At 55.5% G+C, this 25,118-nt stretch overlaps 1 protein-coding gene across 2 annotated transcripts in view; it reads left to right on the top strand.

The window, feature by feature from the left end:
• Positions 1-303: 303 nt before the first annotated feature.
• The window catches only part of CHKA (choline kinase alpha), a 35,861-nt gene continuing 11,046 nt past the window's right edge, over positions 304-25,118 (top strand). The window contains exons 1-4 of one of the 2 annotated variants that reach the window (XM_045854771.1): positions 304-915; positions 11,127-11,238; positions 20,268-20,321; positions 24,371-24,484. In XM_045854771.1, the coding sequence (XP_045710727.1) occupies positions 569-915; positions 11,127-11,238; positions 20,268-20,321; positions 24,371-24,484 (627 nt within the window). In that variant the 5' untranslated portion in view covers positions 304-568. The remainder of the gene's footprint in view (positions 916-11,126; positions 11,239-20,267; positions 20,322-24,370; positions 24,485-25,118) is intronic. The other variant, XM_045854773.1, reaches the window with a different exon arrangement.

Consider the following 25,118-nt stretch of genomic DNA (forward strand, 5'->3'; position numbering starts at 1 on the left):
CACGCCGGCCAGGACCCCAGCTCTCCGCCCCAACCACCTCTTCCGGAGCCCCCAGTGCCCGGCACGCTTCTCTCAGTCCCCAGGACCCCCGCGCCGCCTACTACCTCCCCACCGCCCCCCCCAGGCCCGCCCCCTACCCCAGGCCACAGAGGAGCCTGGAGCCGCCAATGAGGAGGCGGGGTCCCGAGGGCGGAGGCGGTTGTGACGCGCCAGGCCGGCGGGCGGCGGCCAATCAGCAGCGAGCTCGAGGGCGGGCAGTGACGCGACGGGCGCTCCGCGTGCGGCGGCGGCGGTATACCAGCAAGCGATTCGGCCAGCACCGCCAGCCGAGAGCGCCGCCGCCGCTGCGACCAGCCGCTCGCCGTCTCTGCGCCACCGCTGCCTACCGGTGCCCGCCCGCTGGTACCCGCCCGGCGCGCCCCCCACCACCGCTACCACCGCCGCCCCCCGCCACCCGGTCTGCGAGCGCCCCCCGCTCCGGCCTCCTTGAGGGGGGTCCCCCGGCCGGACCGTGAGCCTCGTCTTCTGCCGCTTCGGCCGCCCGCATCTCCTCCGCCGCCTGCCTGGCATGAAGACCAAGTTCTGCAACGGGGGCGAGGCGGAGCCCTCACCGCTCGGGCTGCTGCTAGGCTGCGGCAGCGGCAGCACGACCCCCGCGCCCGGCGTGGGGCAGCAGCGCGACGCCGCCAGCGACCTGGAGCCCAAGCAGCTGGGCGCCCGGCAGCCTCGGCTCGCGCTGCCCGCGCCGCCGCCCCCGCCGCTGCCACTGCTCCCGCCGCCGCCGCCGCCACCACCGCCAGCCGAAGAGCAACCGGAGCCCCGGACGCGGCGTAGGGCCTATCTGTGGTGCAAGGAGTTCCTGCCCGGAGCCTGGCGGGGCCTTCGCGAGGACCAGTTTCACATCAGTGTCATCAGGTCGGTGGCAGGGTGGGGGTGGGGGACGTGGCCAGCGGCTAGAGGGTCAGGTGACGCTATCCGGGCAGGGGCGCGGGGGCAGGCGAGAAGAGCCACCTTTCCCGAACGCTTGTGAAATCCAAGCCAAATCTCGCGAAATAGGCCCGCGGCGGCTCAAGACCTCCCAAAAGGCAGGCTTTTCAGTTTCATGGGAAAACAAGTCTTTTCTAAGGAGGAACAATACCGTTCCATCACGAAGTACGTTTTGTGCAGAAGCTTACGATATGTCTGGAAAGTCCGTTTGCAGTTTAGGACTCGAAACGAAGGAGTGATGTTATGGCTGGATTTTAAAAAAATCACGTGATGACTTACATTTCTAGTTTCTCGAGTCTGTGATATGATTTTTTTCCTCTTTGAAAGAGTCGTTTGTTAGTGGCCAAGGGGGAACGTTTGCTCATTCCCCACTGACACTGTTCGGGCACGTTAGGTGTGCTGATGGACGAAGGTGGGAGGTGTGGCTCCAAAAATAACTAGGAGTGAAATAGAATGTTTCCCCCATATTTTAAGGTTAAAAGTTTGTAATCACAGATTTTAATTTAACCATAAATATGTGTGTGTATATTCACACTTAACAGGAACACGTAAAGACCCCCTTGATTTCCGTCTCCTTTCTGTTTCCTTGAGATAAACATTTAGCATTTCGTGTGGGTCCTTCTGTTTAGACCTTTAAAACTGTGTTGTGTTTTTCTGTGAGTGTTATTTTATTAGTATCTTTTAAAATTTTTATTTCTAGAGAGAAAAACATCGATTTGTTGTTCCCCTTATTGACGCATTCATTGGCTGAGTCTTGCATGTGCCAGTCTCCCAGGGGATCGAACCTGCAACCTTGGTGTGTGGGGAAGATGCTCTAACCAACTCATCCACCAGGCCAGGGCCAGGTTTTCTTTTCAGTGGCTGACCAGGTTGAGGGCAGCATCTAGCAACTGGCTGGCTGGCTGCCACGGATAGTCCCCAAACCCACTTGCAGTCACTTGATTCCTCGTCTGCGCCCAGCCTTTCACCAGAGCTGCAAGTGCAGCAAGATGAACTGAGCGGCACTTCCTTTCTGAGCCCTGGCCTCTCCGCAGACAGGCCTGGGAGCCGGGGGCAGGGGCAGAGGCAGTTGGTAGGAGGCAGAGGAAAGAAAGCAAAGGTGGTTGGATAGTCCCTGAGTCGTTTTTTCACTTCAGCTTGTACTTGTTTATTGCTGGCATATGGGAAGGCGATGGACCTTTTTAAATTGATTTTGAGAGAGAGAGAAATAAACAGAGAAGTAGAAATGTCGCTCTGTTCCCCTTATTTATGCACTGATTGGTGGTTTTTTATTTGTGTCCTGACCGGGTATGGAACCTGAAACCGTGACGTATGGAGACAGCATTCTTAGCCGCGCCGGTTGGCCAGGGCGAAAGCGACTGACCTGTACGTGTTAAATCTTGCATCAGTTGCGTATCAGTTCTAGGAGGTGTCTTTTTTTCCAGCCTAGTCTCTTGGTTTGTCCAGCTCTGGAGCTGATGCCCACGTTCTCTTTCCTGTCCCTCCACAATCCCACCGCCCTCCTCCGGCCGCAGGGGACCTGGCACTGCCCCGGCACTGCCCCGTCTGCCGCTGTCCTCGGGTCTGTGCGGCGTCCACAATGCGGTTGTAGTCTCCAGGGCTTTCATGACGTGTCCACGCGCTTCACCGTGCCTGGGGCTCCTTTTGATGAGGGTCAGGGTAGCGCAGCAGCTGACGATGAGATAATCGGAAAGGTAAGGTCTGGCCCGGCCCTGGGTGGCTGGAGGGAAAGGTCACTGGTTCCTTTCCCGGTCCGGGCACGGGCCTGGGCTGTGGGTTTGGTTCCCTGTTGGGGCGTGAGTGGGAGGCAGCTAATTGGTGTTTCTCTTGTGGATGTTTCTCTCTCTGTCTTTCTGCCTCTCCTCTCTCTAAAAGTAAATAAAGTAAAATGAAAAACAACAAGATAAGGATCGGGAGGTGTGTGGGGGCCAGAAGGGGTGTGCCAGCACTTTGTGGAGGGAGGAAGCGGGGGCATCCCTGAACTCAGAGGTGGACGACCTTTCGGGTGGGAAGAGTAGGCAGCCGCGAGCTGTCTTCCAGGGACGCTGAGGATAGTGGCTTGAAGTGAGCGTTTCAGGAACACTTTCTAAGGACGTTTGATCACGTCAGGACGCAGTTTTGGTTGTCACGTTTGGTGGTGGAGATACTACCATTACCCAGTGGGTGCGGAGCAGGAATACCGCGGGACATCCCCCTTGCATGGACGGCCCCTCCTCCTCCTCTGACCAAGAGGTATTGGCCTCGAATGTCAACAGCACCGAGGTTGAACAGCCCTGGAGCCCAGGGCTGAATTTGAGCTTTACTCTCTCATCCATCTGGCATTCCCGGCAAGATTAACCTTTGATGCCCTGATGGGTGCGGCCCAGTTGGTCGAGCCCCTGAAAGGTCGCTGGTTCGATTCCCTGTCAGGGCACAGGCCTGGGTTGTGGGCCAGGTCCCCAGTTTGGAGTGTGTGAGAGGTGGTTGATCGGTGTTTCTCTCTCAAATCGATGTTTCTCACACTCACTCTCCCCCACCCTTCCCCTCTCTCTAAAAGTAAATACAATCTTTAAAAAAAATACATCAGCCTTTGCTTTGTGTTAGTGCTGGCAACACACAGCTGATGTCACGTGGTGTACGTAGTACACCCTGTTGGGTGCGTTGTATCACAGTGAGAACATTCACGTCCACCCCGACTGGGTGCGCTGCATTTCGGCGGGAGAACGGGCTTGGCTTGGAGGCCCGCGGCAGCCTGCTCCAGGCCCCGCGGCCGCCCGCAGAGCCGGCGGGGGCCTGTTCCTTTCACCTGAGTTCTGCGATCGCTGCTGTCATCTTCCTGAAGTGGTTTTCACGTCAGCTGAGCCGTGGTGGTTTCAGGTTGCGTTTTGGATGGTTGTAAGAGATTTCCCCGAAACCCCCTTTTCCTTATTTCGCTCGCACTCTGAATTCAGGGGCCGTTGTCACGCCGCCTTCTGTCTTCCAGACAGACACCTGGTCCTTCGCGCCTGAGGGCAGCCTTTTCCTGCTGAGATGCTGTTTGTGCCGTGGGCTTTGTTTTCTTTCCCTATTCGTTTGGACTCTTAGGCGATGCTCTTGAACCTCCAGGGCCCTGAACTTGAGGGGGCTTGGTGCTGTGTGTGCCAGGCTCGATCCGTGTTACTTGCGGGCAGTTTGCAGTGGTTTCGGTGCCTTCTCCGGTTTTCAGCGAAACATCGCTGGTTGCTGCAGACCAGGTGACTTAGCAGTTGAAAACCTTTGCGGTAAAGGATTCTCTGGAGCAGGTGGTTTCTTGGGGTTACCATCGAGCAGACTCTCCTAGATGACGAACTCTTTCGCAAATGGTCACAAATACAGATGTTTCTGATGGATGAGTAGATGAGTAAATGGGACATTTGGATACAGTGGACTATATTGTTCAGCTTTACAAAAGGATATTCTGACAGCTGCTACAACGGGGATGAACTTTCAGGACAGGACCTTCAGGTGCTAAGGAGAGTAGGCCAGACAGAAGGACAAGCACTGTATTGCCCTGTGAGAGGTCCCTCGAGCCGCATTCACGGAGACGAAGTGGACTGGCGGATGCCCGGGGCGGGGGAGGGGGGAGCGGGGAGTCAGGAGTGCAATGGGCACAGCGTTTTAGGGTTACGAGGTGAAACACAGCTGTGCGGACGGATGGTGGGGGTCACTGCACATAGAATGTGATCGCTCTTAGTGCCCCCGCACTCTACACTTAAAAATGGTGAAAGTGGTAGATTTGTGTGATGGGTATTTCACCACGGCTCAGAAATTGGAGGAAACACAGAAATGTCATATCTCGGGACTGGGGCGCTCTGCTGGTGTATCACTGTAGCGTGGGTTCGACGGACTGGGAGCCCTGGGAAAGGGAGACGGAGACCACGTAACCTCTGTAAGGCCCGCCAGGGCTGCCAGTGAAGGATGCAGGCCATCTGTACAGCGATTGAAATACACGTTGCTAAAGTAAAAGTTGTATCATACAGGAAACCACTATCTAGTAAAGTGATTTTACTCCAGAACTTTTAAAAAACATTGTCTGTGAGACAAAGACTTGCAGACATGGAAGCCACTCCTGGAGGTAAACATACACACCAGCTCAGACGTTCTGTCTTGTACATTTGCTCTTACACACCAGCTCAGACGTTCTGTCTTGTACATTTGCTCTGTTATTTTTAAAGATTTTATCTACTTATTTTTAGAGAGAGGGAAAGGGAGGGAGAAAGAGAGGGAGAGAAACATCAGTGTGTGGGTGGTTCTCGAGCGCCCCCTACTGGGGACCCGGCCCCCAGCCCAGGCACGTGCCCTGACTGGGGATCAAACAGCCGACCCTTTGGTTCACAGGCTGAGCTCAGCCCACTGAGCCATACCAGCCAGGGCTACATTTGCTTTGTAACGTGCAGTTACAACTTGTTCTTCAGCAAAATTACCAGCTGCTTCCTATCACAGACTGCACACTCGATGCCTAGGGTGTTACGTTCACAAGTGCTCAGGACGTCTCCTGTGCATACACCAGCTCCCTGAGGCCGGTGCGGTGAGGTGGGCCACGTGACACAGCTGGGGTAAATCACGTCTGCCAGACCATTGGTTTTTTTCTTGTGGCTGAGGTTTGGATGACGTCATCAGCTCAGAGTTGACTTCCTTGTACAGGTGGAGTAGATTTACAGTCCTTGTGAACCTTTCAGAGCAGCCCAAGTCGAACAGTCTCACAGCCAACACCCAGTGGTGTGGTGTTCAGTGTTTCGGGTTAGGTGGGTGAGTGGTCAGTCTGGAGGGGTTTGTGAAGTGGCCTTTATGCCCCTGGTGCGTGCCGTGAGACCAGAACGACGGCATGACGGCTGGTGCGGGAGGGACGAGTTTGGGGCGGGGCTGTGCTGTCCGCCCTGAAGGACTGAACCTGCGAATGAGTGGAAGTGGGAGGATCTTCTTTGACAGCCGCCACCACCTGCCTTTGCTCCCTCGAGTCGCTCGGGGGTTTTTCCTGCTAGGGGGTTTTTCCTGCTGTCCGTCTGGGGGGCGGGCGGAGCACGCCTGTGCCTCTGGCCCCCGGCGAGGCCCAGCTGTGCCTGTTCGTGACCCGGGCGGCCGGCCTCTGGAGTGAAGGGCTTTCCCCCGTCTGCCTCAGAGTGGGGAAAGGGGGGTAGGGAGGTTTTTCCAGGAGAATGTGAAATGGGCATATGGTTTTTATTTTATTTGCTGTTTTGCTTCCGTGAGCATCTTGTGCTTCCTGAACGTGACTCTGGCATGCCTGTTTACTAAGGCTGTCCTGCCAGATGATAAGGTTTGCAGTTTCAGACTTCTTTGGCATCCCGGAGAGTTCCTGGGGTTTCACTTGTGCGGATGTTCCTGACAAACTTGGCCGTGCGCTGGGCTGCTGGATTTCTGCCACCATTTCTGTGGCATCTCTTCCCACCGTGTCTCATTGTTCCTGGGCTGTTACTTGGCGCATTGGTGACCAGCCTATTTCTAGATAGTTTCTCACAGTTTGGGTCATCTGTGACTTTGATCTCTTATTTGGATTGTTACTAAAGCACAATCGATGGTTTGCTTCCTCCCACTAAAGTCTATTATTGAGCAACAGAGGCTACAGATAGCACGAGAGATGCAGGGTTTCCAGGTTGCAGGCCCGTTTCTGGCCAAGCTTGGCCCGGCTTCCTTCCTTCTGCGGGAGCCTGGGAATGGACTCTGAATGGAGCTACACAGCCCAGAACAGAGGTCCGTCTGTTCGCGCTCGCCGCGGACTGAGCTTTCCAGGGGATGGGACAGGAAGGGGGACGAAGGCCTTTAACCAACGCCTGTCCTGATGCCCATCCTGTTGCTCGGGAGCCGGGAGCCCTCGCGACAGGGCGACCCCGATAAGCCGCGTATGTGAGGCGCTGCCCAGAGCTGAAAAGAAAGGCGAGGGCTGCACCTTCCCTCTGCTCTGCGACTTGCTTGGGGCCTGGGGGGTGCAGGGGGCAGACCCTTGGGTCCCCTCATCTGTGTGTTCCCCCTCCACGGAGCGGCCTTGCCCTTGCGGGAGACAGGCCCATACTCTTGGGGGGGTTCCCAGGGTGGCAGGCTTTTTCAATCCCCGGTCAGAGCACATGCAAGAAGCAACCAATGAATGCATAAATAAATGGAACAATGAATTGATAGTTTTCTTTCTTTCTCTCTCTCTCTCCTTCTTTCCTCCCTCCATCTCTCTCTAAAAATAAATAAATAAAATAATAATGTGTGCAATTCGGTGATTTCTGGTGTACTCACAGGTACATGCCCCCATCACCATAGTCAATTTTAGGACGTTTTCATTATCTCAGAGAGAAACCCTGTCCCCATAAGCCCCTGCCTCCTCAGCCTCCGGCACTCACCGGTCTGACTTCTGTCTTTACTGACTGCCTCGTTCTGGACGGTTCCTATGAGCGGAATCCGTGTGTGTGTGTGTGTGTGTGTGTGTGTGTGTTCCCTTTCTCCATGTGGTATTTCCGTGACTGGCTTCTTTCACTTAGCATGACGTTTTTAAGGGCCATCCACGTTACAGCATGTAACAGTGCTTCCTTCCCTGTTTTAAATTGGGGGCAAATACACACATCATAACACCACTGCCTGCCCCCTCTCAGAAATGTCCCCCTCTTCCCTGGCTGACTCGCTGTGCCCACGGCACCCTAACCCCTCATTGCCCTCCATAGCTCTCGGCCTTTGAAACTCATTAGCGCAATCAGAATCTGGTTTTAGCTGTTTTATATCCGTTTCCTGGAACGCAGTGTATAATTTTGATGTGCAGCCTTGCTGACACCTTGATTATAGCCCCATAAAACCTATTTTCAGGTGTTCGAACTCCAGAACTGGAAGATGATGAGTCAGTTGTTTTAAGCCCTAAGTTTCTGGCCACGCACTGCAGTGGCCGCAGGCGGTGAAGACACGCGTTCTGTGCGAGTCCGCGCGGGCCAGCCTTTCTGCAAGGCTCCTGGCGCCCTCGGCGTCCACTGCGATGTGCAGGGCGGCGCCCAGTGCCCTCCCGCTTTGTCTCCTGTGTCTCCTGGCCTCAGAGTTCAAAGCGAGGACCCCGGGGCCGTACAGCAGCATCCGAGCCCTGGCTGAGCCCCTTCCTTCCTGGCTGTGTGCCTCGACCTCCTGCCTGCAACGTGGAGGCGGTGCCGGCCTCCACCTGTAGGGGGGCTGGGCGGATGAGAAGCGTTAACCCTTGTTGAATGCTTAGACCGCTGTAGTACAGGGGCCCCGTGGCTCTGAGCTCTCCCTGTGACCAGTGAAGGCCTGCTCCTTTGCGGAGGACAGAAGTGGAGGGTCAGAGAGGTTTAGGGACGTGCCCAAAGTCGCACAGCTAGCAAGTGGCAGGCGTGGGGTTTGAATCCCAGGCTCCCTGGCTCCGAAGCCTGTGGTCTTCCTCATAGCATGATGCCTTCCCCAGGAAGAGGGGACTGCCCCTTGGGGAGCCAAGACTAACCCACCAAACCTGCGGGTGAACCATGTGAGCGAGCAGTTATCAAACATAACAGGGTGGAGTTTGGAGCAGAGAGAGAGACTCAGTGGGACGAGAGTGTTGCTGTTCGTTGTCGTTTTTGGAAAACCTTTATTGCGCATCCACGATTGTGGTTTGGGGGCCCCCGGGCCTTGGGGTTGAGGTTGGACCGTACCCCCCGGCCTTCAAGGAGCCAGCCGGTGAGATGGAAGAAGCCTCCTGGGGAGGTTGGATTTTGAACTTGGCCGTAAATGATAGGTCGTTTTTAGATAGCAGAGAAGGAGGAGTTTTCAGTTTGGAAGAACACCAGTAAGTGGCTGTGATAAGCTTTATCGGTTACTACTAGGTTTGAGCCTCTTAGAACAGAACACTCCAGAGTAACAGTGAGAGGCAGTGGGTCCGACAGCACAGAAATGCGTGTCCGTCTGTGGCAGGGCAGAAGTCGGCAGGCCGGGCCGCTGGGCCAGCGCCCAGGCTTGAGGGGGATGCGGACCCCTCTCGGCTAACCGCTCTGCCTGCCATTCCGAGGGTGCGGCCCTTGTTCTCGTAATCCAAGGACCCGCTAAAGCTCTGGCCGCACATGCCCCTCGGGACCCCAGCAAGAAGAACATGGGACAACGCTAGGTACTCCAACGTAGAGAATTTGCTAGAAGGACTGGAGCGGGCAGGTGCTCGGGGAACTGAAAAGGCAGGCGTGACTATTAAAGTGATAACCGCAGCAAGCAGCGCCACGCCTGGGCCTTGGCGAACAAGGGGGGGAGGCGGGGCTTATCAGAACCTGGAAACTCCAAGGAGGGGCCCCACAGAAGGGGGACCCAGCCTCCCAGCAGAAGGCACTGCCCGGCTGTCGCTGGCAGCACAGTCTGCGGGGCGTCCCCGTGGAGCAGGAGCCCTGACCTCGGCGCTGGTCCCTCTGAGAAGGGGCTCCGAGGCTGGCTCTGGGGCCGAGAAAGAAGTGGGCGCTGGAGCAGCAGCCACGGGTGGGCTGCGGGGCTGCTATTGCACCCTCTCCCTCCCCCTGCCTTCCAGCCCCGTCCAGGGCCCCCCTGCCCGCCCCCCTGGGGAGCAGCCCACCAAGGAGATCTGGATGGAGCTGGTGGAGTCCCAGCCTAGCGCCACAGCTGTAGAAAACGCGGTTAGTTTGCAGCTCAGACGAGAGGTCAGCCGCCGGCACGCCGTCCTCTCCTTGTTTCAGACCGCAGGTGGAGGGCGGGCAAGAGGGGGGCAAAGCGGGAGTGCGCCCTGAGTTGATTTCCCAGAAGTCACACAGGCCCAGCCTTCCACACTTCGTTCGCCCGCACTCGGTCGCCTGGGCCCACCCGGCTGTCAAGGCAGCTGCTGAGTATAGTCCCGCCGCCCGGCTCCTCCAACCCTCCCCGGCCTGGGTTCTGCCGAGGAAAGGGAGGCGCCGTCTGCCGCTGGAGCGCAGCCGTCAGAGTCGTCATGCCGGAGTTGGTGTGGCGACATCACCAACCTCGAGGAGAAAATGTCTCCCTGTTGCCTTTCTTCCCCACACGATCCAGCCGCGTCCCTCCCTGTGCACTTCTGCACGGTGCCCCCCGTGGTGCCCCCCGTCGGTGTGCGCCTGCAGTCCCTGCGTGGCTGGGGGCACGGCTGGGCCAGGCGGACTGTTCGCGGGTGGAACCGGGAAAGAGGCTGCCTCCTGGGGGTGTCGTTTAGAAAGCTGTGGTGTTCTTTTGCTGGTGACGTTTTGTCCGAGAGTCAGGCCTCGGTGTGGAGGCACCTGCCAGGCGGGTGTGGACTCAGGGTGCGCTGAAGTCACTGTCCCGTGACTGGGAACTCTGAGGACGCGTGCCTTGAGGGCAGGAACCAGATCCCATCTCAGGTCTGTGTTTCCCTGGCTTCCGGCAGAGTGCTCGGCTCCTGTGACAGTCCCTCGAGCTGTAGTCTCCAGGTCGGATTTAGCGGCTTGGGCGTTGCTGCAGGCGAAGCACCTCTTGTCCGTAATTCGGATGGTGTGGTGTTTTATCTTCTGTCGTTTATCTCCAGCCCTCGAGTTGGCTAACCGAGTTGGCTAACCTTGCTGTGCGCCCAGTCATTTCCTGCTCAGGCAGGTGCTTTGCCCCAAGGCTCTTCCTGGCCGAGTGACCTCATCATAACTTGTTTCTTGTCTTCAGTAGTCACAGGCTGGGGCGCTGAGGTCTCGCAGATGTTACCGGGTTTTCGGAAAAGGCATATTAGTCAAAATCAGTTGAGAAATGTTTAATAACACGAGTATGAGGGGGGTAGACTTTGGAACTGTACTTCAGGTGGGAAGTTCCGGAGGAGGGGTTTAGGTACTGCCCCAAGATTTTAGCCTGGGGATGATGGGAATCGGGCGTAAGGGGAGTTTGGGGTCCTGGAAGAATGTGGGGTTGGAGGGCTGCATCCGGGGTTCCCCACTCTGAGTGCTCCCGGTCCTGGTCGTTCTCTGGGGGCCGGGCCCGGGGCCCGGGGCGGGGCACACGTGCAGTTAGGGAAAACGCCCCCGGCTGATCCAGAAGACAGATCGGGGTTTGCCTGTTTGTGATGGGACTTATGGGGTTGATCTGAAAGCTGGGGCGTTAGTCGTGTACGTCGGGAGTCCCCTGCGAGACGAGCCCCTGGTTTCTCCACCCGTAGCCACGCAGGGGGAGTGACGTCCCTCCCTCCCGACACAGACGCTGACCATGCTCTCGTTTCTTCCCAGGGGTGGCCTCAGTAACATGCTGTTCCAGTGCTCCTTGCCCGACACTGTGGCCACCGTTGGTGACGAGCCCCGGAAGGTGCTGCTGCGGCTGTACGGGGCGATTTTGAAGATGGTGAGTTCCTAGGCTGCGTGGGGACGGGAGGGACCTGGTCACCGTTTTAATCCTCTTTCCTGAGAGATGTTAAATACTTTAGTGGTATCATTAAAGCTATGTCAGTGTATTGCTTTTATTGTAATTGGGCTTTTTATTTCTAAGTGAATTCCTGTTTTTACTTATTATTTATTAGAAAACTAGTATAAACATTTCCAGCTTTCTGTGCAGAGAAAGTATGATGTTGGTTATAGTGCTTGATGATGCTCGAGTTCTCCACACGCTGAGGCTGGGGCCCAGCTCAGCTGCAGCGGCCTGCAGGGGGGTCGCGGGCTCCCCCGCAGGCAGAGCCGGGTCTCGGGCACGCTGGCTTTCGTGGCTGCCTCTCTCGGTGATTTCTTTAAGACTCTGAACTTGTTAGATTTCTGTCTTTCGTAAGTTTCATATTGCTTAAATAATTGAATCTAATTTCTAATTAAAGTAGCTTATTTGTTAATTACCTTAACCAATTATAGGATATTCCAAATGTCTGGATTTTTTTTAACTATTTTTATACCATAAATTTACCATTTTACTGACCACACATACAAATGTTTGCTGGATATATTTCTATGGTAGAATTTTGATATTCAGTGAAGTCTTCTTTGGAAGGGCCCATTTTTATCTTTATTAAGCAGAGAAGGGTTTTCTGACTTTAGTTTTTTAAAACACTACTTTCAGTTCAGTCTAAAAAGTAGGTCATGTCCATGTCTATGCTAATTCGATTATGTTTAGGAATATTAAAAGTTCAGATTGGCACACTTGATGTTAAGTCATTTTAAAAATGGTCATCATTCGACTGGACCTTTTTTCACTGGATACTTCTTCCCTGACCCCGTCAAGCCGGGGAGTGGTTAGGGCCTGCAGGAGCGGGGAGTACGGCAGCGTGCTGCGGCTGTGCACACGGGGCTGAGGACACCTGCCCGGTCAGAGCGGACACGCCGGAGAGGCGACCCCCAGAGAGAGAGGGAGGGAGAGAGAGGGGGCAGGCGGAGGCAGAGGGGCCCCGCGGCGGTTGCCCCGCGCTGGGACAGCTGAGCTTTCACGGCGCTGTGGCAGGGGTTCCACCGTAAATTTGCACCCTCTGTCACTCAGTTTAAAAGTTCCTGAGATTGGTTCCTTCCCTGGGGAGTGGGTGCACTCAGAGCACTGGCTCATCAAGGCTCTGCCTGGCCCGTGCGGGAAGGAGAGAGGTCTGTGCTCTCTCTCCTCCGGTGACGCCGCTGCCCCCACAGCAAGGCCAGAGCCCGCCAGGACCCGCAGCAGCGTGTCGGGCTGGCGTGGGGAAGGAGTGTGGCAGGGCAAGCAGGGCGTGCGAACAACGAGTCACGTTCCTTTCGCAGAGGAGTTAGAGTCCAACTCAAACATTAGACTCCCCTTTTTTTCTTCGCCCGAGGTGAGAAGCACACACACACCTCTGCACGTGTTTGTGCATTTCTCCAAGCACAGCTGCTGGGGGGGGCAGAGCGAGCGCCTCCCTTGGAAAGGGTTAACTGACGGCTGCACTTACAAGTGTTCTGTCGGGAGGTTCTGCTTAGTTACATGATAGACCCAGTTCGTGTGTCCCTCGCTCCCCTTCTCCTTGTTTTAAGCTTCTGAAATTTTTTTTTATCTCTGAGAATCGAATATTAAGCAGAAATATTTCTTTGATTCACGCTTACAGTTATTTATAAGTGACTTTAAGTAATGAGATATTTCACAGTTTTTTTCATTTTTCTTTATTTCGGTGTTGCGAGATGTCTAACTTCCTTTATCTCCATAGTGGCAGTGAAATGACTGCTCTGTGGCGCAGCTCACTAAGGTTAAGTAGCAGAAGGCCAAGGTAAACCCTCCAGGTGCCCCGAGGCCCCCGCTTCCGCCCCCCAAACGCCAGTCCCCGCTCCCGTGTAAGACGAGCCGAGAGCAGACCGCCTCACTGTGCCCGGGCCTTGTCCGGGGTCTGCGTCACCTCGGAGGGCCTCATGCAGAGTCCCGTGTTGGACATGGGGAAAATGTAAATAAGATGAAGCACACAGCTTTGAAAAACAGCTGTACAAATATTATTTATAGGGAACGATCAAACATAAAAATACTGGTGCAATTATAAAGCAGTTCATGTCAATATAATTGAGTGTCTGTCTCACAGAGGGAGACTAGCTCTAATTTTAACTTGAACTTTTAAAAAGAGGGTTATTTTCAAATTCGCTGTATAGATGAAAACTGAATTCAACTATAAAATTGCCCTTAACTTAAAATAGGATGATTTAACCAGAGTTTTTCATGTTGCTTTGTTTTTGGTTTAATAGGAGGGTTGAGAAGAAGTGCTAGTTAGCTTTTGCCACTGCGGTAAGACACGTCACTGCCGGAAGAGAGCTTGACACTGAGAAGTTAGCTGTGAATGTCACTTGATCTCTTTCCTTTCTGATGCGGGGAAGGAACGTGAGCTGGGCAGCCTTTTCAAGGAAGCAAGTGTGGCTGATTACCAATAACCAGTTTGCTTGTTTCTCATGAATTGTGGAAGACACAAATGTCAGTACGTATCGTTCATTCCCTGTCGCCTGTGCCAGCTGGCGGAAGTCGCGGAGGATCGCCTCGCCCCTCCTCTGGCGGAGCCGCGGCTGCGCCGGCCGATCCCTCCCGTGCACGGATGGAGAGATCCGGCCCCGCGTGCTGAGCGGTCCCGCAGGCATGGGTGTGACGGCACACGTCGGAGATCTCTCGTGTTGTCTGAGAAAATGTTTCTGTTTTGCTTTTCCAGTAATAGAAGGCTAATGTTAGTGCTTGTGTGAGTACTAACCGTAATACAATGAAAGGGATCAAGGCACAACGCAGATATGTGTGAGCGATTCAGAAGACTCGGGTCTGGCACCCCGGCTTTTCTGAAAGCAGGGAACAAAACACCGATTTCCCTGCTTCCTCGTAAGCCCCCGTTGAATCAAAAACTAGACCGCACTGAAGCACGGAGCAGCCCGTCGTCAGCCGGTAGTGGACTGCCGGCTGCTGAGAAATGGGCCCGTGGCCTGGAGCGGAGGTCGGTTGCCACTGCCGCGCGCACGGTGTGGCGGGGCCCCTTCACCGGGGCCCGAGAGCGCGCTCCTGGGGCCCGAGCGCTCCAAAGTTTGCATTTTTTTTTCTCATCGTATTAGGGCCATACGAGTTTTAAAAAAAAAAAACCTCCCTGTACCCCGAGTGTGGGGTCAGCGTGCCCGTCTGTGAGGCTGTCAGAACCCCCCCCCGCTCAGAAGCCAGGCGTCTGTCTGGCGCTGCAGCCCCGTCCCCATTGGGTCTGGCCCAGCGTCTCCGCAGCCAGCGCTCACCAGAGCGTCAAATGACGATGGACCCCCCTTCCATACCTGCTTGGTGCCTTCTTTTGATAACTAAACAGCCCGCACATGACCGTGTCTAACTCTGACATGTTCCAAGTGTCTCTGTCTTGCTGGTCTTACATTATGTCTGAGATTTATAGCATGAAGCCAATACCGGTTCCCGGCCCCCGGAACGACGGTGTGAGCACCGCGGCCCGCCCCTCTCGGGAAGGAATGTCTCTGTGCTGGGTGGCGCGGAGGGGACGGGGTGACGCACCACCTTAGCCGTCTGTGCATGTGTTCTCTGCTGCAGGCTTGCCCATGCGATCGTGCCTGGCGCACTCTGGTTTCCAGGTGACAGACACGATTCACGGTATAGTATGAGTCCTCTGAAGCCGGAGCGTCCTCTACAGCTTCAGTTTCCTCCTCTTGGTTCTCGGGTTCAAGACTTGCTTTTTAAAGAGAAAGCCGTAATGCTCGTGTTAAGTGGCACCAGCTACAGTCTGTGCTGTGTGGAAAGAGGTGCAGTGATTCAGGTGTCAGAATGCTATGTACTGAATACATGCCTTTTTGCGGGGGGTGGGGGGGTTGTTTAGCTTTTGTCCAAGGCAAATCAGATCCCCCTCTTCTGTTTCCTCAGTAGAAAATGACGTTCCGTAATTATAGCAATTTATGGGCCCCCGCTCGAGAAATCAGTTGGGGTGCTAACCTTCTTCCTTCGTACCACTGTCAGCACTCAGGAAACACCACGCTGTTTTGGTCAGAGTTGGAAACAAACTCCCCCACCTTGCCCGGTCAGCTGGGTCCTCAGTCGCTTCACTCCGTTCGGCAGTGCTGACCGGAGGCACAGGCGTGCGCAGGCTGGGGCAGCCCCGGCGCTCCTCCTGGTCCTGCGGACGCGCCGCTGCCGAGGCAGCCCGCAAGCTGTTTACGGCACAGGTGCTCTCACCTTGGGCGCCTCGGGCATCTGGGGGCAGCAGTCACCCTGGGTCAGACATGAAGTTTCAAGAAGGTCCTGAAGGGAGCCTTCTTAACCAAGACTTCCACGCACCTGTCTTTTCTTGCTTAGTCTGCAGAAGTTCTAGTCTCCTGCTGGTGTTCATCAGGTCATGCAATTTTGCAAAGTTAAGAAGGGTCAAATTATTTTAGAATATTCCTTGGGGTAATTGAAAATACTCTAGAAACTACCATGAAATATTAGAACTCACTTGTCTAAATTCTCATAATTCATATGTTCTCCATTTTAAACGATTGCATGTGCATCTCACATTTTAATGTTACGTAAAATATTTTCAAGAAATGTTGTAAGGAACCATAAAAGCGATAATGACACAGAGTACTTTCCTAGGAACCCTGGAGAAGGAAGGTCAGGGTCCAGGCGACAGTGAGAAGAAAGCACGCTGCAGAAGACGGCCGTCCCTTCTGGGGAGGCGAGATTCTCAGGCCCGCCCCGCCCAGCGCCCCGGAGAGGGATGGAGTCCCGTCATTAGCAGGCGCCCGCCCCGTGTGGGGAGTCTGTGCTCTCCTGCAGGGTTGAGTGTGGCCAGAAACTGAGGGGGGCGGTGGTCTTAGGAGTCTTCAGAGCCAAAGGCCGCACAGTAGAGAAGCCCTGTTGTATTTGACAGAGTGCCTCCTTCTTTATTGTGACATCATCTGTAACTGACGAAGATTTCCTAGGCAGCGTTTCCAGTTTATTCCACTGTGGACGACAGGTCCTTCTTTGTAGCTGACTCCTGACTTCTCCCAGGCTGTCCCACCAGCGGCTCCCCAGTTCCGGATCTCTAAAGATACTTTGCAGATAAATGTTTCAGGCAGTGCAGATGACGTTGAGATAGCTGTATGCCACTTAAGGCCACTCGCACTGGTTCATTTATACACACGCACCCACGGTCTCTGGGGGAAGCCCACGGCCCCTTTGCTTTGTCTCCAGGGCTGTGGCGGTGCTCAAGCACTTACTCGTAAAACTGGTTCCCTCCTCGCTGGAGGGACTTCAGTTGAAAACTGGCCAGTGGCAAGAGCTTACCTTGCCCAATGGCTTAAACAAATTTAAAGAAATAAACTGGTTAGATTGTGAAACAATCACGTGATATTGCCTCATCTTAGCCCCTGAAAGATGCCTTACTGGCTGTAGATTTTCATCTTTGCAAATCACGAAACAGAACATTTTGAAAAGCAATAACCTGTAATATGGACATTTACTTTTTTAATGGTCTTTTAAATACAGAGCCTTTAAATATCATTTTTGTCAGAAAAGGCAACATTGGAAACCTGTATCAAATACATTTATTATAAAAGTAACATACTTTAAACACTTTTAAAAATATGGAAGTATGTAAAGTATAGAGCAAAAGTCCCAATTTTGTCATCTTCCTTCCTAATAGAATTTAGGCTTTTAGGAGATTAGTTTGTGTGGATTCACTGATTTGAGAGAGAGGAAGGGAGGGAGAGAGACAGACGCCGACCCCCCGCCCAGCCCATGTCCGCCTTCAGTGGTTGAGTCTGGTATGCGCCCTCACCTGCCTGGGGGTCAGACCCGCACCCTGGGCGCATCAGGGTGGCGCTCACACCAGCTGAGCTCTCCGGCCAGGGCTGAATGTAGGTTTTAGATTTAGAAGTTCTTGGCCAGTCAAAATCTGTTTCAGGTTTTAAAGTCTTCTATAACATTAAAGCAAAATACAAACCATACCCCTTTACTATTATTGCTAGCACTTCAGTCCGTTTTATTTCCTGTATCACAGTCTGATGAGTACGTGGGTTGTGACGAATACTTACACGTTCTCTTGAAAACCAAAATCGGAGGAAAAGGATAAGGAAGACGGAAGGAAGCCGGTGGCAGTTTATTTTATTTTTTAAATATTTTATTTATTTTTAGAGAGGGAAGTGGGGAGAGAGAGAGAAGAGAGGAGAGAGAGAGAGAGGGAGAGGGAGAGAGAGAGAGAGAAACATCAATGTGCAGTTGCTGGGGGCTATGGCCTGCAACCCAGGCATGTGCCCTGGCTGGGAGTCGAACCTGCGATGCCTGGTTCCCAGCCCGCACTCAAATCACTGAGCCATACCAGTCAGGGTGGCCGTTTATTTTTAATTATCGCTGTTCACATTTCAAACACAAACATTTTCCAGTTCTATTTTATAACTCACGAAAGCTAATTTTTATGAATATACAAATTGGGAAGAAATTGTGGATCGTGTTAAATATTTGTACAATATATTTCCATATCCGCCTCAGACAAATTTGTGCCTCTGGAGTGAAATCTCACAGATACCAAGGTGTTTTCTACTTACTGTTTTCCCAGACAGAAACGCACCCTGACCTCTTTCTGGCGACGTGGGTCTCTCTCTGCCTGCTCGCACCTTCTTGCGCTGGGACTTACCGGGCTCCTGGCAGGACCGAGGGAGCCCTGAGCATTTTGTACTGAGGAAACAGAACAGGAGGCTGGCCGTGGCAGAAGTCCATCTTGCCTTGACGATGGTGCTCTTGTGGAATAAGTAATGCACGCCCTCGGGGTGGAGAGCCGTGGGCAGGGCGGGGAGTCCTCGGCACCGAGTGCTGCTGCGTTCCAAGGGACGGCCTTGGGAGCTAAGCCAGTTCAAACTTGGGGTGAAGTGACTTGCTTTTGAGAGCACCATTTAAGACAAGGAAAAGGGACTTCTGTTGGCTTAATAACCCTTAACTGTATCTCCCTAAGAAGATACAGTTAGAATGATAACAGCATAGGAATAACCATGGTCATTTAGGGTTCCGGACAGGTCAAATCCCGTTACAGCAGATTTCACAGGCTATCCAAATGCCTTGATTGTCTTAAAGCCTTGCCTACAAAGTATCAATATGCAATATATCAGATGATAGAACTTGTTTTGTGCTTCATTTTCCTCGGGGAGAAAAAGCACAAGGACATGTTTTGGGGAATTTCAGCCCCATTCAGTGTCCAGCTAACACCGTAGCCCGTTTTCCTGCTGCTGGGATCCTGGATGTGAGTTTGCCGTAGCGGGCTGGTGCTGCCACCCTAGGCCCTGCCTTGAGCTGGCCGCCTTGACCTTCGCAGTGCCGGAGTGTTGATACACTCGTGCCATCCCAGAAGTGTTCAAGCACCAGGATTTGCTCGGTGCTTTAGGGAAAGACATAGATCCAAAATGGAGTCCGTATTGCTAGGTAACAAACAGGCCCCTAGGGCCAGGAGACCAAGTGCAAGGTCACAGCGGGGCCGTGAGAGTATTTCGGAGTGAAGGGGGAGTAGAGCTCTCGTGGCACCTAGTCGCTCCCCCTGGGGAGCTTTATCACCTCGTGCACCGGCCCGGCAGCAAAGGTCTAAAAGTATTTCCGTGGTGTTCACTGTTGTAGCACTCATTGTAACGGGATTTAGCCTGTACCACCTTTCTTTCGTCAGAGAGATGCAGATTATTCAAATAAAATGTCACATGCCCCATTTGTGTTCTCCGTATTTGGTACACAATGCATTTAACTGTGTGCAGATCAAGATGCTACTGAGTATATGTAAGTGCAAGTCTCTACAGAGAGCTTCACGAACACGAGTATTAATTTTGTTTACTTTTACATCGAGTAAGCTAGAACACGTACTGTTCATATGAAACGCATTAAACTGTCTGTGGAATGTTATTTCCCTGTATGATGGGTGCGAGTGTCGCTTTGAAACGCTGGGTGTTTTTGAATGGTGCTAGAGTAGCTGGTGTTGCTTAACGTGGCATTTTTTTCCCTGTCCACACGTCCCACCCCTGGTGCAGGTGTGTTTGATAAAGCTGTGGAATGGAAAGGTATGTCTTCTGTGGGGCGTCCAGGAGCCTTTTCCCATAGCATGTGTAGAGGGCCCCCTTTGTGGGCTTCCTCCCGCGTCTGACATGAGCAGACTGTAGTTTAACTTTAACAACGTACTTCTCGAGGCAACATTGGACATGAGATTTTGACCTCACACTTAAGTTTCTGACTTGTTTTCCCCATCCTCTGATTAAAAGCCCGTATGAAAGGCTTGGGGGGTGGGGGGTTGCTTTTAGAAGATATGGTCTGTGCTCTGAAGAAAGAACGCAGCCAGAGTTGCAGACGGTAGCTGCTCTTACTGCCAGGATCCTGGTTACCAGGCATTTGCAACTTCATGGAGGAAAGGGATGTAAAAGCATCCCTTCATACGTTAATACGTGAAAGAAGTCTAGCGAGGTTTAGCGACCTGCCCCATTTGCACAACCCTCTTTTCAGTGGAGGACAGATCATACTGAGGGGGACGGGCGGAGTGAGCGTGACAGGGGACAGTTGGGCAGGCTCGTCCACACAGATCCTTCTGTGCCCGAGTTCTGTGCTGGCCACGCGTGCCACAGGCAGGGGTGCCCTCCCTGTTCTTCCAGGGCTGGAGACCCGCCTGGCTAAATTGTTGCCGCTCGGCTTGACCAGCTGTCTGTAGAAGGCCCGATCGCAAGGGCGCCCTCTGCTGGCCTCCCTCGAACGATGAAACCGTGAGGCGGCACACCAGAGCGGCTGCCGGTCACAGCCGTTGCGGTCTCCACCGCGCATCCCTCTCCCTGTAAAGACACAAAGCGGTTCCTTGGGCGCTGGTGCTAGTGCCGGGCCCTGGTGGCGCGTTTGAGACGCCAGTGGGCTGAGAGGCGCTCCTTAAACACCTGTGACGCTTGGTTAACCCTGGCGGTTCTGGTGGTTGCAAAGGTCGTGCCTGCTCGGCGGCCCCCGTCTCACCGGAGGTGTTTGCTTTCTCTCATTCATAGAGGTCCTGTAATAAGGAGGGATCCGAACAAGCTCAGAATGAAAATGAATTTCAAGTAAGTAACGAAGCCCGTTCCGCGTCTGTGTCGTGAGGTGTGGCCGTGGGAGCCGACCCCGGCCCCTCTGCCGGGGCAGTGCCTGGAGAACCCCGGTCCCGTGTCTGTGTTGGAGGGTGGGCTCTCCGTGCGTGGGAGCCGTGGGAGCCGTCTCGGGAAGGCTGAGAGGGCGGTGGGCGTCCCCGACCCCCACTGAGAGTCGGGTGGTGCCCATGCGGTATCTTCAGGGAGACCCGGGGAGCACCTGGGGTGCCGAGAGATGGCAGTTTGAGGTGTCACTTGTCCATGATGTCCCCGTATGGAGGCAGCCTGGGTCTCGCTGCCGCTCCGAGTCTGTCGCTGCCCGGGTGTCTCGGTGGCCACCCTCCCTGGGGCCCGTGGGCGTGTTTTTTCTTACTCAGGGGACCCAGGCAGGAAAGGCGCCTTCCCCGGTTACAGGGTGTGGGTGGGAACGATCCCACTCTCTGAAGTGTGTGGGTTCAGAAGAGCCCGGGGTCACGAACCCTGGCGTGTCACGTGGCCACCCTGTGAGGCTCAGATGCAGGGAGTCCGGAGCAGTTACCCCCCGTCCCAGGGAGGAGACGGCTTTGGAATGTTCCCTCCCAATGCACGGGGGTTTGCACAGAAGGGGTGTGTGTGTGTGTGTGTGTGTGTGTGTACACACAGAGATTACCGGCTTTACTAATTACCAGCTGTGTGCTAGTCATTAAAGTAATTAAGACCTTAAAAAGCAGTGAGATTATAAAGGAATGGAAGGGCTGGTGGTTTGTCTGCGTGTTGTCCTCGGTGGGTGGCCTTGACGCGCCCTGCTCTGGAGACCCCGGTCCGGAGGGTCTGGGCCTGGCTGAGAAGTCCCGGGTGGGGCGTGGCGGCCGGACACGCAGTTCTCCGCGGGCAGGCCTTCGTGCCCCCGGGGGCTTGGAAATGCCGTGGCACCCAGCCCCCGGTGATGCTACAGCCCCAGGGTACTTTCAGTTCTCACTTCACGTGGACTTTTCCACGGCATTTGACAGCACCCCCAGCCGTTCTGAAATGGCCCCCCCCCCCCCCCGCCAGGGCGGCCGGGACACAGACCCAGCCAAGACCTGTCTCGTCTCTGCTGCTGCTGCTGCTCCTCGTCTCCCTCCTGGGCTCGCGTCCCGCCGCGCTAACTGGTAGACCGCCCCACGGTCCGGCCCGGAGCCCTCTTCCCGTGCTGCCCTCCCTCCTCAGGCCACCTGACCAAACCCTGTCCTTGCATTTCTACCATGGGCCAAGTTCACGGCTCCCGTCCTTCCCAGATCCCCACCGTCTGCTCTCGGCCTCTCCTCGGGCACTCGCTTTCCTGACGGGACGGCAGTGAGGCGCGCGGAGACCCAGTGGTCGCAGAAGGGCCACCAGTGCTCCGTGCGCCCGCTCCGCGGTTGCCCCCGGCCGGGCCCCCCACACCTGCCCGTTCGTCTTACTTGTGACTCCGTGTTCTTGTTCCTTTTCTCCTTCCTTTCCAGATCCTTCCCTCCACATACCGTCCCCCCTTTCTCCCTGTTGTGCATAAGTGCTGAGCTGCAGGATCACACAAGAACAAAGACTTTCTTGTTTACATTGTTCGCAGCAGAGCTACAGAGACGGGAGCGTCCTCAGGTCTTTTCCCGCCTTCCTTCCTGGCGGTGGGTCGCTCGGCTCTGGGGGTTCTGGGTCTCGCGTGCTCAGCTGCGTCGGGCGCCCAGGAGCCGGCGTGCTCGGCGGCCACGCCGTGCAGAAATGCGTCCTGAAGTAACGACGTGTCGCTCGTGGACCTTGCAGCCCCGGACTCTGAGGGGCAGCTGCACTGCGCGCATGTGCGTGTTCTACGCAGTGCCAACCTCAAAGCCCTGTCGCCGTGTTCCGCTGCACAGGAAAACCAGAGAGGAATTTCAACTCCAACAAAGTTCAGGGCCTCCAGACAGAAGACATCCTAGTTGTGCCCCTCGGAAACGCCTGGGGATGGGTCAGAGTCTTGGACGGGAGGTCGTACAGATGGTGAAGAGCCGCTAATGGCAGACCGCCGGTCTGGCCACCTGGGTCAGCAGCGCCCTGGCCCTGCCCCTGCCTCTGCAGTCCCTCTTGCCTCCCCTGGGGGCGGCAGAGCAGGGTTCGAGTGGAGAGTCGAGAGACACTCCGCAGACCCTGGTGCACTCTCCGGGGGGCGTCTCTGGTGCCGGGCCCGAGGCCAGACGCAGCCCCCGCACCTCGCACAGGTTTGCTCTCAGGTCAGGTGCGTGAGTGAGGAGGACACTTCTCCAGCTACATAGAGATGTCAGGAATGTGTCGCCCACCGTTAAGAGTTTAAAAATAAGCCCCATCGGAAGTCCAGTCCAGTCCTGCTCTGAAACCCATCAGTGTCTGATGGGTCGACGCTGCGTCCCTGGCGTCACTGCGTCAGGCTGTCGTCACAGACGTCTCCTCGGGGCGGAAACAGCAGACCTGGGTTTCCGCGGGTCCGGCGGCTGGCGGTCGGGGTGCCCTCCCCCCGCCTCGCAGACACCCTCCCGCTCGTCCCTCACGTGGCGGAGGGGGACAGAGGACGAGCAGAGCTCTCCCGTGAACACTGACCCCTGGGACTCCCCCTCAGGCCCCCCCCAAACCAGTCACGTCCCAAAGGCCCCGCCTCCAGGCTCCCTCGTGCCGGGGTGGGGCCTGCAGCGTGTGGGCGTGGGGGGCTCCCAGTGTGGGTCGTAGCCGTCACCTACGCAGAACTGGAGTAAATCAGGGTCGGGCCGCACAGGATGGGGCTCAGGCCACAGTTGTGGGGGTCACACAGGAGGGCGGCCGGACGAGAACGGTGGGGGTCCGCGGCAGACCCACCTGCCCGCCAAAGGCACAGGGCGGCCCCCACTGGGGGGCAGCCCCGCGTCCCCACGAGGAGTGTCTCTCCTCGTTTCCCGCGTCTCCGTTCATTTCTGTGGCGTGGGCGTGGCTCCAGGGGCTCCACTGCGTTCTGAACCGTGTCTGTCCGGATTGTGTTCCCCGTAGACGTTCCTGTTTTCTCCTTTCTCTTTTAATTTTTTAAGTTTTCATTTACCGTGGACATGTGGTAGTGTGGGAGTAACTAGGTGACCGTGACGTCGCGTCTGGCACCCACCTGACGCCCACGCAGTTGTTAGGACGTTCCCCATGTTCCCTGTGAGGCAAGCTGCGTCCCTGTGGTGCTCTGTGACCACCAGGTTTGCGCTTCTTTGTTGTAGTGAGTTGGGAGACAGGCAGGCAGACGTCCGTTTGTTCCGCTTACCTGTGCGGTCTCGGGTGAGTCTCGTCTGTGTCCTGCCGAGGGATCGAACCCACCCCCCTGGCACACCGGCACAACGCTCTAACCGCCTGAGCTACCCGGCCGGGGCTGCCTGTTCACTTGTTTTGTTGTTAAGATTCAGTTGTTGATAGATTTGTATGTGTTGCCATTTTACTCGTGTTTTCTATCGTGTTCTTCCTAAGGAAGACACTCACATCATACTGACTCGGTGGTGAGGAACTCCTTTAGCTTGTTCTTGTCTGGGGAGTTCCGTATGCGACCTTCCGTTACAAGTGACGGCTTTGCTGGGGGGGGCAGTCTTGGTTGTAGGTCCCCGCATTTCATCACTTTGAGTTACTGCTTGCCTAGTCCCTCCTTCCTGCAAAGGTTCTGTTGGGACATCATCTGACAGTGTTGTAGGAGCTCCCTTCCAGGTAACTAACTGCTTTTCTCTCGCCGTTTTTAAGATTCTCTCTGTCTTTAACCTTGGATAACTTAACTGTGGCGCGTCTTGGCGTGGGCCTCTCTGGGCCCATCGTGTGTGGGACGCTGTGTTTTCTGGACTTGCGTCTGGTTCCCCACCAGCTTGGGGGCGGGGGGTCTCCGCCGCCACTCCTCCACGCGGGACCAGGTTTGTCTCGCCCTCCCTGGTCTCCGGCAGCCCCGCGGTGCACATGTCGGTGCGCTTGACGGTGCCCCGGGGCTCCCCAGACTGGGCGACCCTGCCTGCAGGGAAGCACTCTGATGCCAGGCGGCCCGGGTGGCCTGGGCCCTCGGTGACGTCCCATGTGTCGCCCTGTTCCAGGGAGCCGAGGCGATGGTTCTGGAGAGCGTGATGTTCGCCATCCTCGCGGAGAGGTCGCTGGGGCCGAAGCTGTACGGCATCTTCCCGCAGGGCCGCCTGGAGCAGTTCATCCCGGTAAGAGCTGGCCACTGGCCCGTGGGGCGGGGCGCCCACCACGCGGAGGGCGGAGTCCTTGCCTTGTGGCTGCTGGCGCCCGAGGTGCCGGGACTGAAAGGGTCAACGTGACCTGTGTCGGAAATAAAGAAAAAACAAATTTCTGTTGAATGTGCATCAGACCCTGTCTTTTCTGCAAGGGTACGTTTATCCAAATCAAAAATGCACGTGAGACATAACACCCGTTGTCCCCCCGAAGCTGCCTGCCCTGCGCTGCTCGCACCTGCGGGGCCCCCTTGCAGGCCTGGCTGCACAGCGCGTGGTCCTGACCGCCCTGTGCCCGCCCCCGTCTCTGCCAGAGAGGCCGCGGCTGTTCTCTGCCCTGTCTCCTGGTGTCCTCCCTGTCCCTGTCCCTGTCCCTGTGCAGCCGCCGGGCTCCTCTCACCTGTCCAGGCCTGGCTGGGACTCTGTTTCCGGGTCGAGGCTGCTTGCTGGCCTGAGGCAATGTGGACATTGCTCTAACACCTGGTAGCCCAGCCGTGCTTCGAGTTGGGAGTGGGAATCCCACCCTTCCCGCCCCTCCCACCCCTATCACCCCTCCCTGCAGCAGGCTGGCCTCAGGGACTCCGGTTAAAGTGAGTCTGGGTGTGGGCAG

Source organism: Phyllostomus hastatus, unplaced genomic scaffold (genome assembly GCF_019186645.2).
Source record: "Phyllostomus hastatus isolate PE091 unplaced genomic scaffold, TTU_PhHast_1.1 phas_scaffold_11, whole genome shotgun sequence".
NCBI lineage: Eukaryota > Metazoa > Chordata > Mammalia > Chiroptera > Phyllostomidae > Phyllostomus > Phyllostomus hastatus.